This window comes from Elephas maximus, chromosome 11, assembly GCF_024166365.1.
Source record: "Elephas maximus indicus isolate mEleMax1 chromosome 11, mEleMax1 primary haplotype, whole genome shotgun sequence".
Classification (NCBI taxonomy): Eukaryota; Metazoa; Chordata; class Mammalia; order Proboscidea; family Elephantidae; genus Elephas; species Elephas maximus.
In genome coordinates this window covers 92067159-92079737 of record NC_064829.1, presented here as the reverse complement: position 1 = coordinate 92079737, position 12579 = coordinate 92067159, and the positions used below count along the sequence as shown (strand labels likewise).

The following is a 12579-nucleotide window of genomic DNA, read 5'->3' as shown; positions in this document are numbered from 1 at the left end:
CTTCCTTTTCCAAATTGTTCTTTCTCCATTAACATGGACTCACTGCCCCCCTAAGGCTCCCATCTAATCTTTTGAATTGCTGCTGTCAATTTGATCCCATATAGTTTTTTTATTTAAAAGCAATATTTTATTTGGGCATGATTTACATACAATATAATGCACAGATATTGAGAGTTCATTTCATTAACTTTTGAAAATTATATCCACCCATGCAATAAAAACTTCAACCACAACACTCAAGGCATACATTCTTTACTAGTTAAGGTATTGTTTGGTTTTAAGAAGATTTCAGAGGATATTTTTGGTTTAAGTTTTAAAGATTATCTCACGGTAATAGTTCCTTCGGTTCATCCAGCCTCCTTGGCTCCAGAAAATCTGTATTCCATGAGCAGATGATACTTCTTAAATATGCCTGGAAAGTTGTCCCTACTCAAAGAACCCAAAGCATTCCTCTACCTGCTCCTGCAGGTCACTCCTGCATTGCTTTGTAAGGGCCAGATCATGTAGCTTTCCTCTCTCAGTAGACTTTGAGCTCTCTGATACTAGAAACTGTGTCTTACTAATCTGGATAGCACCAGCAACGGTCCAAGGAAAGAGCTGGCTTCTGTAAACATTTGCTGAACAAGCAAGCAAGTGAAGAATCTGGAATCATATGAAAAATATTTGACGGGTTCCAGAATCTCTTAACGATTGACATGGCTTCTTTGTACTTTCTTCTTTGGAAGCTCCAAGTTGATGGCTAGTGTTGAGGGAATATGAGTAGTATGCCACGTGGAGCTTAAAGGGCATTTGAACCCTAGCATCCACATAGCCAGTCCCAGCTCTGGGCTCAGGGCAAGGTGAGGGTGGCATACACACAGGGCTGTTGAGAGGCATCCCTGAGGGTGCAGGAGGACGGGACATCCACACTCCTCATAAGGTTTTCCTGTTGCAACACAGCATATGTCACTTCTTTGGGGTCTTCTGCTTTGCGGACCTGTCAGCATGGAGATACGACGTGAAAGAGAGCACTAGGGGAGAAGACTAAGGAAGGAGAGGATATAGGTAAGGAAATACTTACCTGCGTATCCATCTGTTCATACTCCTCAGGTTGGATGTCCTTAATGGTAGCATCTGAAAGGAAAATAAGGAGTTGGACCTTCTTTGAGGGCCTTCAGAAACATTTAGTGCTCCCAGCCATATTTCAGAGATGGTGTGACTAAAATCCAGACAAGGGCAGGGACATCATACAGCAAGGTGGCAACCCCACTTTCTCTGCCCTCTTCCTGAATGCTTCCAGGCTCCCCCGCCACCTCATTTCCTCACCCCAGGTCCCCTTTCTCCCCCTTACATTGATTTTCTTCCTGGACATCCAGAGATGGGCTGGAGCTGAGGGAAAGGAGACAGGAACATTAGAGGGGGTCTGAGAAATAAGACAGAAGCAGGTTTTATTATTGGAGAAGTCCAACTTTTCCTACCTGTTATACTTGACTTGGTTCTTGGTCTCACCATCAATAGCTCCTACAGAGAATTAGTGATCAGAGTCCTGGGAGGAATCCACCAAGCCCACCTCCCACTTCTCCCAGGTTAACCCTTCCATCTCCAGGACATACTGTGTTTGGCATGATACCAACGGCAAAGAAGAAAGAGGAGGAGGAAGAGGAAAATAAAGACAACGGCAGCCGAGACCCCAATCACAACGTGACTGTATCCTTGCTCAAGACCATATGGATCTAGGAATTACAAAATGGTAAATATCTGTTATTAAGCACCTGTTGTATTCATTCAATAAACATTGATTGAGCACCTACCATATACCAGGCAAGTTATTGGATGTTTGGGACACTAGTGAACCTACCCAACAACAGAGTCTAGGGACGTAATCCAATATGTAAACGTATCCTTACATGTAGAGATCTAAGAGGTCAGCAAGAGTCAGAGCCTGAAGAATTTTAGAAGCTGTAGAGAAGAGTCCGGTTTTATTCTATGTGCAATTATGACCCTGAAGGAATTGGCAAGCAACGAGCTATGTGTTTTGGGAGGAAAAAAAAAATCACTGCAGTTACTGCTAGGTAAATTAATTTAGTAGGCAAGATGGAAAGTAGAGAGACAGGGAACCTGTTACAGGCAGCTAGGTGACAAGTGATCATGGTATAACAATGTGATGTTGATGGAGGAGAGAAGGGATTGGGTTTGAAATTTCTTTTCAGCATGGAAATAATGAGATTTGAGAATTGGTGGTAGAGTATGTGGGAATTGAGAGCAAAAGAGGAGCTTAAATGATTATTCTCAGGGACCTGGCTTGATCATTGGGATGATGGAGATGGCATCTACTGAGATGAGGCGACCTGTATGAGAGGTTTAGAGATTTGTCAAGCAAGAGCTTATTTGAGACGCTTATCGGGTGTCTAAGTGGACATATAACTCTGAAACTCATGGAAGTATTTGTTTATGGTGATTCTAAATTTAGGAACCATCAGCAGATACTGGACAACTGAAACAGATCATCTTTAGTCTACCTAGTGTTGCTGCCTGTCAGCTGATCATACAAATACACAAACTTGTCCACTTATGTGCCATCACCTTCTCCACTCTATCCCTGTCATTTCCTTTTCAAGCTCCTGCCTCCTTGTTGCCATCTTTCCAGCCCTAGCTCCTACATTCTCCCACAAAGTAATTACCTATAATTCCCAGAAAACATCAGACAGGCTTGCCTCACAGCTCTGTGCTTCTGTTCCACATTTTTCTGTGCCTGGATACAGTATCCTCCCTTGAACCCCTGACAAGATGCAGCTAACTAGGAAAGCTATGTCTTCTAGAACTCAACAGACCCACCCACAAAGAACTTGGCAATGCCTCCTCCCAGCATAACCTTGGGGGACCTCAACCATAATTTCACCTTGGATGTTCTATAAATGTCTTACTGCTTTCTCCATTGTCTTAGTATCTTGAATGAAGAAACTAGCATGGTCCCCCTTTTCACTTTTTATCACTTCTAGTTAGTGACAGCACTTGTTGTCAACCTCTTATATAGAGATGGACCTGCCTGAGGAGGGTGTTAAGGATGATGACACACCCACACACTAAGTGGTAGACCTACACCCCAGTCTGATTCCCAAGGGCTGCAACGAGTTTATATAGCACTTTCATATGGATGGAAACCCTGGTGGCATAGTGGCTAAGAGTTCAGCTGCTAACCAAAAGGTCAGCAGTTCAAATCCATCAAGCGCTCCTTGGAAACCCTATGAAGCAGTCCTACTCTGTCCTATAGGGTCACTATGAGTCAGAATAGACTGGATGCCAATGGGTTTAGTTTTTTGGTTTTTCATATGGATGGGTAAAAGACATTCCCAAAACAATTTACTTACAACTGCCAAAAAATTGTCATAACAAATATATAAATCCTCAGGGCCTATAAATTAAATGAAGGGACCTTAGAAGGGGCATCTTATGCAGATCACAATCAACAAAAACAGACAGTAGAATTGAAATTCTCCACCTGTTGTTATGGATTGAATTATGTCCTCCCAAAATATGTGTTGTAAATCCTAACCTCTATGCCTGAGGTTATACTCCCATATGGGAATGGGTTGTCTTTATTATGTTAATGAGACAGGATTAGTATAAGGTGTGTGTTGAGTTAATCTCTTTTGAGATATAGAAGAGATTAGATAAGCAAGAGAGTGAGCAGAGATGGGGAAAGAGATACCAAGACACATGGAGACCTCCACGGAAGCAGGAAGCAGAAGCTAAAGAGACAAGGACCTACAGAAAAAGAAAACCTTCCCCTAGAGCAGGCGCTCTGAATTTGGACTTCTAGCTTCCTAAACTGTGAGAAAATAAATTTCTGTTTATTCAAACCATCCATTTGTGGTATTTCTGTTATAGCAGCACTAGATAACTAAGATACCACTTTAAAAACTTTATGGGACTTCTTGAGCACAGAGCAAAAGTGACAGATCTGCACTTACCTGTGACCACAAGGTCAAGGGGTTTGCTGGGCAGTGACCAGAGGAGAGGGTTTTGTCTAGAAGAACCATAGCATGTGTAGATCCCTTCATTGGTCAGAGTCACAGGGGAGATGAGGAAGGTGTTACGGTCCTGATGGAAATAGCCCAAGGCTTTTCTTCCATCTTTGTACAGATGGAGGCTGTCATAGTGATGATCTGAGTGACAAAGGAGGGTCACATTCCCTCCTAGGGTCACACGGGGGCCTGGATGAGCAGTCAGATAGGGTATGCCCTTGAAGACTCCTGGAAGAGAATAAAACTCAAAAAAATCCTTTGCCATCGAGTCATTTCTGACTCATAGTGAAGCTATAGGTCAGAGTAGAACTGCCCCCATTGGGTTTCCAAGGAGCAGCTGGTGAATTTGAACTGCTGACCTTTTGGTTAGCAGCTGAGCTCTTAACAACTACCCCACCAGGGCTCCTGGAAGAGAATGGAACATGTTATTGCTAGGGAGCCACATCCTACTCCACCATTCTCATGGTCTGACCTGAGAGAAGACATGATGGAGCCAGGGTGAAATTCACCCATTCACACTTTATTGCTGTACAGGGATCACAAGGACCAAAAAAAACCACTTTTCTTATTTTCCAATAACCCAGGACAAGAGAGTAGTCTTATGTCCAGAAAGGGAGCTGAATATCTGTCCCACATGAAATGTAGTTCCTTAGGGATTCTAGCCTCCTCTCTGAATGGAGATTGGACCACAGTCAGCACAAAGGGATAATGGGACCAACATAGATGAGGAGATTGGGCAGAGACAGCAGGCAGGGGTCAGTAATAAGCAGGCACAGTGTGCTAGGGAACAGATACCAAGGCTAGGGGACACTGCCCTTGGGGTGGCCCTTACCTGTCACCACCAGCTTTAGTGGGTCACTTTGTCTTGACCAGGTTCCTTCCTTCATGTAACTACAGTAATAAGTCCTTGCATGAAATTGTGTCACCTTCTGGAAGGAGAAATTGACCACCTCCTGGGCTCCGGTTGGGGGTTTTTCATCCCACTCTTGGGATTCTACTCTTTGCAGACGCATATAAGTCATTCCTGTAGGTCCGCTACAGAGGATGGTCACAGAACTGTGCTGGGGAACCACAGTATCTGGCACTGCCCAGATGGAGGGCTTGATCCCTGGAAAATAAAGAGAGCCTGGAATTTCAAAACATCCTGATGTCAAGAAACCTGCCTTCCTGCTTCCACACCAGGCTCTGGAAAACATGCCATTGGGGTGGTAGGTTAGAGCCCAGGATGTGGCTGGTGTGAATTCTGCCCATGCCCTGTCCTAACCCTATGAGTCTGGTCAATGAGAGGCTTCAGTCCCTGCATCAGTAAGATGGGGTTAATTACTAGATATGCCTAAATCAGCAATATGTGACTAAGTATATCACTCTACCTTCTAAAAATAACTTTTATTTGACTTCCAGGAGCCCACATGCTTGATTTTTCTCCTGGCCACGCTGTGTCAGTTGCTTTGGTCTTTCCACCATCTCCAAACCCCTACACTTTACAGTGTCTCTAGGCTCTATCCTCAAATCTATTGCTCTTTTCTGAACATACTACCAAGCTGTACTTCAACAGCAACACACACACACATATATTCTGAATATATTTCCAGTTAAGATCCCTCATCCAAACTCTAGATTAGTTTATTCAACTTGTCTCCTCCAGTGAAAAGACTCAGCTAATTGTGTCCCAAATTGTTGTTGTTGCTATCGGTTGCCATCAAGCCAATTCTGACCTCTCAAGAGTTAACTCTGACTCATGACCACCTTATGCACAACAGAAGAAAATGTTGCCCAGTTCTGCACTATCTTCATGATTGTTGGTATGTTTGAGCCCATTGTTGCAGCTATTGTGTCAACCCATCTCACTGAGGGTTTCTCTTGTTTTTTGCTGATCCTCTACTTTTCAAACATGATGTACTTTTCTAGTGACTGGTCTTTCCTGATGACATGTCCAAAATAGAGCACCTGATATTTTTTTGGAAAAAACCTTATTCTTCTCCATCAATTCAATAGTAAATGTCATTCCTTGGTGTTATCAGTGACAGGTTCCATTCTCCACACCTCTTGTATCCAAACTGGAAATTAATCTTATGAATCTGCCTTCTTATCATCTCCACTGCCCACTCCCTGAGATAAGCACCCATTATCTCTCAGATCATTGCATTAGGATCTTACTTTGTCTCTTTCTTCCACATGTGCCTCCAACCAGTCTCCTTGCCTCCTTTCTCCACGCCTAAGCTAGTAATCCTATTTCTATGCCAGATCATGCAGTCCTCTGCTCACAGCCCTCCAACGGCTCCTATCTCATTCAGGGTAAAATCTTAACCCGTTACCTGGTCTACAGCCTGACCCATTACCTCTCTGACTTCCTCCCTCACTATTCTCTCACTCATTACCGCTACTCTTGACACAGAGGCCTTGGTCAAGATGAAGAGGTCCGGTTCTGATGTGTTTCTCAATGTGAAATACTGTTCACCCTGGGGGTCTGTCCTTCCTCCACCCTTCAGGGCTTTTCTCTAATGTCAACCCAACTGGAGCACTGTCCTCAACTACAATTGCTAAAACAACAAACTACTACCCTAAATATGCAGTCTCCATGATATTCCCATGATTTATACTTTCTTTAGCATTAACCTCCCTGGGTGGTACAAATGGTTTACACTTGACTGCTAAACAAAAGGGTCTCGGTTTGAACTCACCTGGCAGCACCACCACAGAAAGCCCTGGCAATCTGCTTCCATAAACGATTCCGACTCACAGCAACTCCATGTGTACAGAGTAGTACAGCTCCATAGGGTTTTCAAGGCTGTGACCTTTCAGAAGCAGAAGGACAGGCCTGTCTTCTAAGGTAACTCTGGGTGGGTTCGAACCACCAACCTTTCAGCTAGTAGTCGAGAACTTAACCATTTGTGCCACCCAGCCATCCCTGTAAGATTAACCAAAAAATCAAACCCACTGTGGTCAAGTCAATTCCGACTCATAGCAACCCTATAGAACCCTATGGGACAGAGTAGAACTGCCCCATAGTGTTTCCTAGGCTGTAAATCTTTGCAGAAGCAGACTACCACATCTTTCTCCTGCAGAACAGCTGGTGAGTTTGAACTGCCAACCTTTCGGTGAGCTGCTGAGCGGTTTTAACCACTGTACCACCAGGGCTTCTCCCTATAAAGATTACAGCCATGAAAGCCCTATGGAGCAGTTCTACTCTGCAATACATGGGGTCTCCACGGGTCAGAATCAACTCGACCACAATGGGTTTGGTTTAGTTTAGCATTAACTACCGTCCAATATATTATGCAGGTCCCTAGTGGCATAGTGGTTAAGAGCTCAGCTGCTAACCAAAGAGTAAGTAGCTTGAATCCACCAGCCACTCCTTGGAAACCTCATGGGGCAGTTCTACTCTATCCTATAGGGTCACTGTGAGTCAGAAGTGACACGACTGCCACGAGTTTTTGGTTAATATATTCTGTATTTTAACTATCTACTTTGTTAGTTTTATTTTTCCTTCTAATAGAGGGCAGGGACTTTTCTGGTTATTCAAAGCCAGAGACTCACCACTTGGAACAGTAACAGAGCACAAAAGTACTCACTATATTTGGGATATGAGGGAATTAAAGTACCTCAGAGAGGAGATATGAATATAAAATGAAATAATATATGCAATATTCAGAGAATACATCCTGGCACGTGGAAAAACCTCAATAAATCTTATCTAGCACCTGTCATTTTTAGAGTATGATGCAAAATCTGAACACGGTGCTGTTCTCTGAGCTTTTCGTGAGTTGTATCTTAATGGGTACAACACACTGTTAACCATTCTCATTTTAGAAAGGAGGAACTTGAGGATAAATGCAGGAAATTGCTTGCACACAGTAACAGAAGCAGCAAATGTTGAGATCTGGATTTTACTTCCTGACATGATGAACCTGTACATCAACAAAGATACAGTCGTTTGGCCAAAACAAGGGGATACCGCATGGTTTAAAGTAAAGGAAGTGTGTGTCAGGCTTGTATCCTTTCACTATACTTATTCAATCTATATGCTGAGCAGATAACCCAAGAAGAATGTGGCATCAGAATTGGTGGAAGACTTATTAACAACCTTCCATATGCAAATGAAACAACCTTGCTTGATGAAAGCAAAGAGGACTTGAAGCACTTACTGATGAAGATTAAACACTACATACAGCCTACAGTGTGGATTACACCTCAACACAAAGACAATAAGAATCGTAACAACTGGGCCAATAAGAAACATCATGATAAACGGAGGAAAGATTGAAGTTGTCAAGGATTTCACTTTACTTGATCCACAGTCGACACCCATGGAAGCAGCAGGCAAGAAATCAAATAATGCATTGCATTGAGCAAATCTGCCACAAAAGACCTCTTTAAAGTGTTAAAAAGCAAATATGTCACTTTAAGGACTAAGATGCACCTGACTCAAGCCAAGTATTTTCAATCACTTCATATGGTATGAGTTGGAATGAATTCAACGGCAACAGGTTTGGTTTGGTTCTCATAGGCATGTGAAAGCTGGACAATGAATAAGGAAGATCAAAAAAGAATTGATGCCTTTGAATTATGGTGTTGGCAAAGAATGTTGAATATATGATGGACTGCCAGAAGAACAAACAAATCTGTCTTAGAAGAAGTACAGCCAGAGTGCTCCTTGGAAGCAAGGATGGCAAGACTTCATCTCACATACTTTGGACATGTTATCAGAAGGGTCCGGTCCCTAGAGAAGGACATCATGCTTGATAAAGTGGAGGGTCAGTGAAAAAGAAGAAGACCCTTGATGAGATGGATTGACACAGTGGCTGCAACAATGGGCTCAAACATAGCAACAGTTGTGAAAACGGTGCAGGGCTTGGCAGTATTTCGTTCTGTTGTACATAGCATTGCTATGAGTTGAAACTGACTTGACAGCATTTAAGAACAACAAATGGAAAAGTGCACACAGGACACACAAGGTTGCTGGTTTCATATCCATAGCGAAGACATAGGATTTGTGTAAATTTCCCCAGTTCTGTGTGTCTACATGTTCAGTATTCACCATACCCCTATTTACCTTCAGCATTATTAAAGCTGGAGATTTTCACCTGACTCAGCTGTGCTGATGGAAGAAAACTGGAAATCTAGGTTCTGTCTAGGGCAGGGCAAAGATGTTTCCAAAAAAAAAAAAGAATGGTACAATGGTAAAGGATAAAAAAAATAAAATGAAGAGCATAAGGACAAGACAGCACAAGGTGAGGATTGGAATTAGTTTAATGACCCTCAATGTTCTCCCACAGTACCTTCAATCCAACTCAGAGCTGCCTGGGAGAAACATGAAGGAAAGACTCACCATTTTGGGCACAAATCTTCTGATCCAGACAAAATCCTGAAAATGATAATGACCTAGTAAGGGATGGCCACCCTGTAATCAGGATGCTCAATCACCTGAGCGCTGGTCATTAAGATGGATACAGGGTGAAGGAAAGATGGCCATATGAGAGATCCCCCTGTGGTGACCTGACCCTAGGAACACATAGAGGAAGTGTCCCAGGAGAGAGCCCCAGGTTATGAACCTCAGTATTTACATTGCCCTCCCCTACCCACCTCCCACATAAATTTCCTAAGCAGCACTCACCGAGGGCAAGTAGGACAATGAGCCTGGGGATCATGGCAGTGTCTCAGCCCAGACCTCCTGCATGCAGCACTGCTAAATAGACAATTTTCCTGTGAGGACAGAAGCCTCCTGGTCATGGAACAGCCTGGGCTGAGAAGCCCTCTTAAAAGACCGGTAATATCAGTCTGATGATAACTCTTCCTTTTACAGGAAGAGCAACCACTCACACTTCAAGGCCAGGCTATACTCCTTCCCCTTTCTCCAACACCGCAGGGGTGAGCATCAGGTTATTCTGTGGCTTGCCCCATTTGATCTTAGAGCCAGGAAAAGACTTGGGAGAAATGCATGGTGCTATATATATTCTCTCCTTTCCCCAGAGGCTCAGCCTCCCCTTGAGCCTCCTGAGTCCCTGGGGTCTCCCAAGGGGCCATGACCTGGGAGGGAAATCTCATCTCTTCCCTTTTCCACAAAGCTCATCAAGACAGAGAAGGACAGTGAGGGCTGGGGTTACACCACTGCCTTCCACGGCATCCAGCAGTGCAGACAAATTATAATGACCTTAAAAAGTCCAGTAAAGCATGCACACGGTGTGACAAGTCCTGGATTCTAGTCGCCAGTGGCCTCACAGGAAAGGGAACGGCCCCTCCCTGAGGCCTGGCTCTGCCCTCTCCAGTGGTTGCAGTAGAGGAGTTAGAAAGCTCTTAAAAGCTTTCAGACCAGAATTGGGTCTTACCTGACCACCAACAGCCTGCGTCCACCTCATGTCAAACTCAAACCCAGAGATTACCCTTGTCTCAGAACATGAGGCTGAGGAGGGCAAGGCTTAGGAGCCAGCCCAGTATCAGTTCCAATTGTGGATCTGCCTCTTACAGAGACTGAATGACCTGCAGCAACTCACTTGCCTTTTCTGAATCTCCATAAGTGCAAAGTTTCCTCTTTCTTTCCATCAGCCAGGCCATCAACAAATGTGAAGGGTGAAGCAGAAAGATTCCTTCCTGGACTCATGAGGTTCAAATTAACAGAAGACACTACAAACACATACAGAAAATTTAACTACAGTTTTAGCAACTTGTAGAAGAGATAAACAGAGGGCAAAATGACACAATAACAGGTGGCATCATGCAAGTGGGCCATGGGAGTGAGGGGGATCCTCTAAAGGAGGGAGAGACCCCAGGATTTGTAGGGATTAGCACAAAGAGTAGTGAGGGAAGGGCATCCTCCACCAGAAGGACCCTGAGCCGTTGTAAGAACTGAGAGCAACTCGGGAAAGACTGGGACCCGGTCACACGGAGTCTTGAACATCATCTAAGTAACTTGGATTTTATCTTTATGGTAACAGGAAGATTTTAAGCCAGGGAAAGCATGAACAGATTTCTGTTTTAGGAAAACCGCCACTGTATAGAGAATGGGAGTCCTTAGGTGGCACAAATGGTTAAATGCTTGACTAGTAGCTGAAAGGTTGGCAGTTCAAACCACACAGGGATGCCTTGGAAGACAGGCCTGGAAAGATGCCTCTGAAAGGTCACAGCCTTGAAAAGCCTATGCAGCAGTTCTACTCTGCACACATGATATCACCGTGAGTCAGAATCGACTCGGTAGAAACTAACAACAACAACATATATAGAAGAGTTTGTAGAAAGACTCTATAGTAAACAATAATAAAACCCCTACTTTAATCTGATGCTTAGAGGATATGTTGATCAGCATTCTAGGTAGGTTATGTGAATTTCTCATGTAAGTCTTACCCAAATCTTAAGGTACAAACACATTTACAGTTGTGTGAAATGTCACAGGAAGACTTCTTGGTTTTTATCTTTGGTAACTTGCAAAGAGCTTGCTATGTTCAAATTGGCTGAGAAAACAGCCCATAGAAAGGCACTAAAGTGCTACTTAGCTCAGTTTCTCTCTCTTGCTGAGTTAGTGTGTCTAAGTGTGTGCGTTCCGGAGCAGAGGAGATTATCTGTGATGAGTTTGGAAGGAAAAGTGGGGGCAGTATTTGTTGGGGCTGGAGAGTTTACTCAGGCCTGACCAACAGCCTTGAATGTCAGAAGGATTAACTTGGATCTTCTGAGGAATTTGGAACCCATAGGAGGATATTTAGCAAGGGAGGACCATGCCACATAAGGTTGGCGATAATGAGAACAAGGTTTTCTGAATTAGGGGAACCAGGAAGGAGGCTAAGGTGATGTCACAGACATGTTGAGTCTCCTAATGGATGAAAGACATAGAGAAGGATTGGGGTGCAGAACTGTTTGGATTTGATGATTGCAAGTAAAGTGATTGAGGGTGAGAGAGGCTATCCTACTCTCTGCCTTTGTTGACTGGAGGAGCCAATGGGGCCGTCAAAGAGGATGGCCCCATGCAGAGAAGGAGGTATAGAGAGATGTTTATAAGAATGTTTACTTCACTGACTCTCAAAAGAATCAGAACTCTTCCTTCTGGCCAGATGTTGTGGGTATTCTTTCTTCTAAACACTTCCTCTCACCGACTTCCCTGTTTCTATAATTAGCACCACATTTCTTTTCATCCTCCTTCAGGCCTTCTGAGTCACTTCTGCTCCTCAGTGCCCTTCCTCCTCTGGGCAGAACCCAGAGGTTCAGTCTCCCTTTGAGCCTCCTCAATCCCTGAAGTCTCCCAAGGGACCAGTACCTGAGTGTGTGAAAGAGGACCTCATCCCTCCTTTTTTCCCCAAAGCTCATCAAGACAGAGAAGAGCAGTGAGGGTTACAGCACTGCCTCCCATGGTCTTCAGCAGGATAGATAAATTATAATGACCATAGAGCCCCACAGGACAAAATCCCAGGCAAGGAGGAAAGGTTGTGCCCATACTGTGGATTCTTTCTTCAGAAACTGGGTAAGAGCACTGGAGGCAATTCAGAGATTTTCACTGTAGTTGTGGGTGTAATATAAGTGACTGTCAGTCCTGAGTGGGTGACTTTCTCTTTCTGAGTCTCATTTTCCTCCAGGTAGTAAGATGATAATG

The 12579-nt window shown here is 43.9% G+C and overlaps 1 protein-coding gene across 1 annotated transcript in view; it reads right to left on the bottom strand.

Annotated features, from left to right (window-relative positions):
- Positions 1–236: 236 nt before the first annotated feature.
- LOC126086190 (leukocyte immunoglobulin-like receptor subfamily A member 4) overlaps positions 237–12579 on the bottom strand; it is a 55053-nt gene continuing 42710 nt past the window's right edge. Inside the window, 7 exon segments of the mRNA XM_049902371.1 lie at positions 237–976; positions 1061–1113; positions 1331–1368; positions 1458–1500; positions 1593–1712; positions 3951–4232; positions 4837–5112. Of these exon segments, the coding sequence (XP_049758328.1) occupies positions 830–976; positions 1061–1113; positions 1331–1368; positions 1458–1500; positions 1593–1712; positions 3951–4232; positions 4837–5112 (959 nt within the window). The 3' untranslated portion in view covers positions 237–829.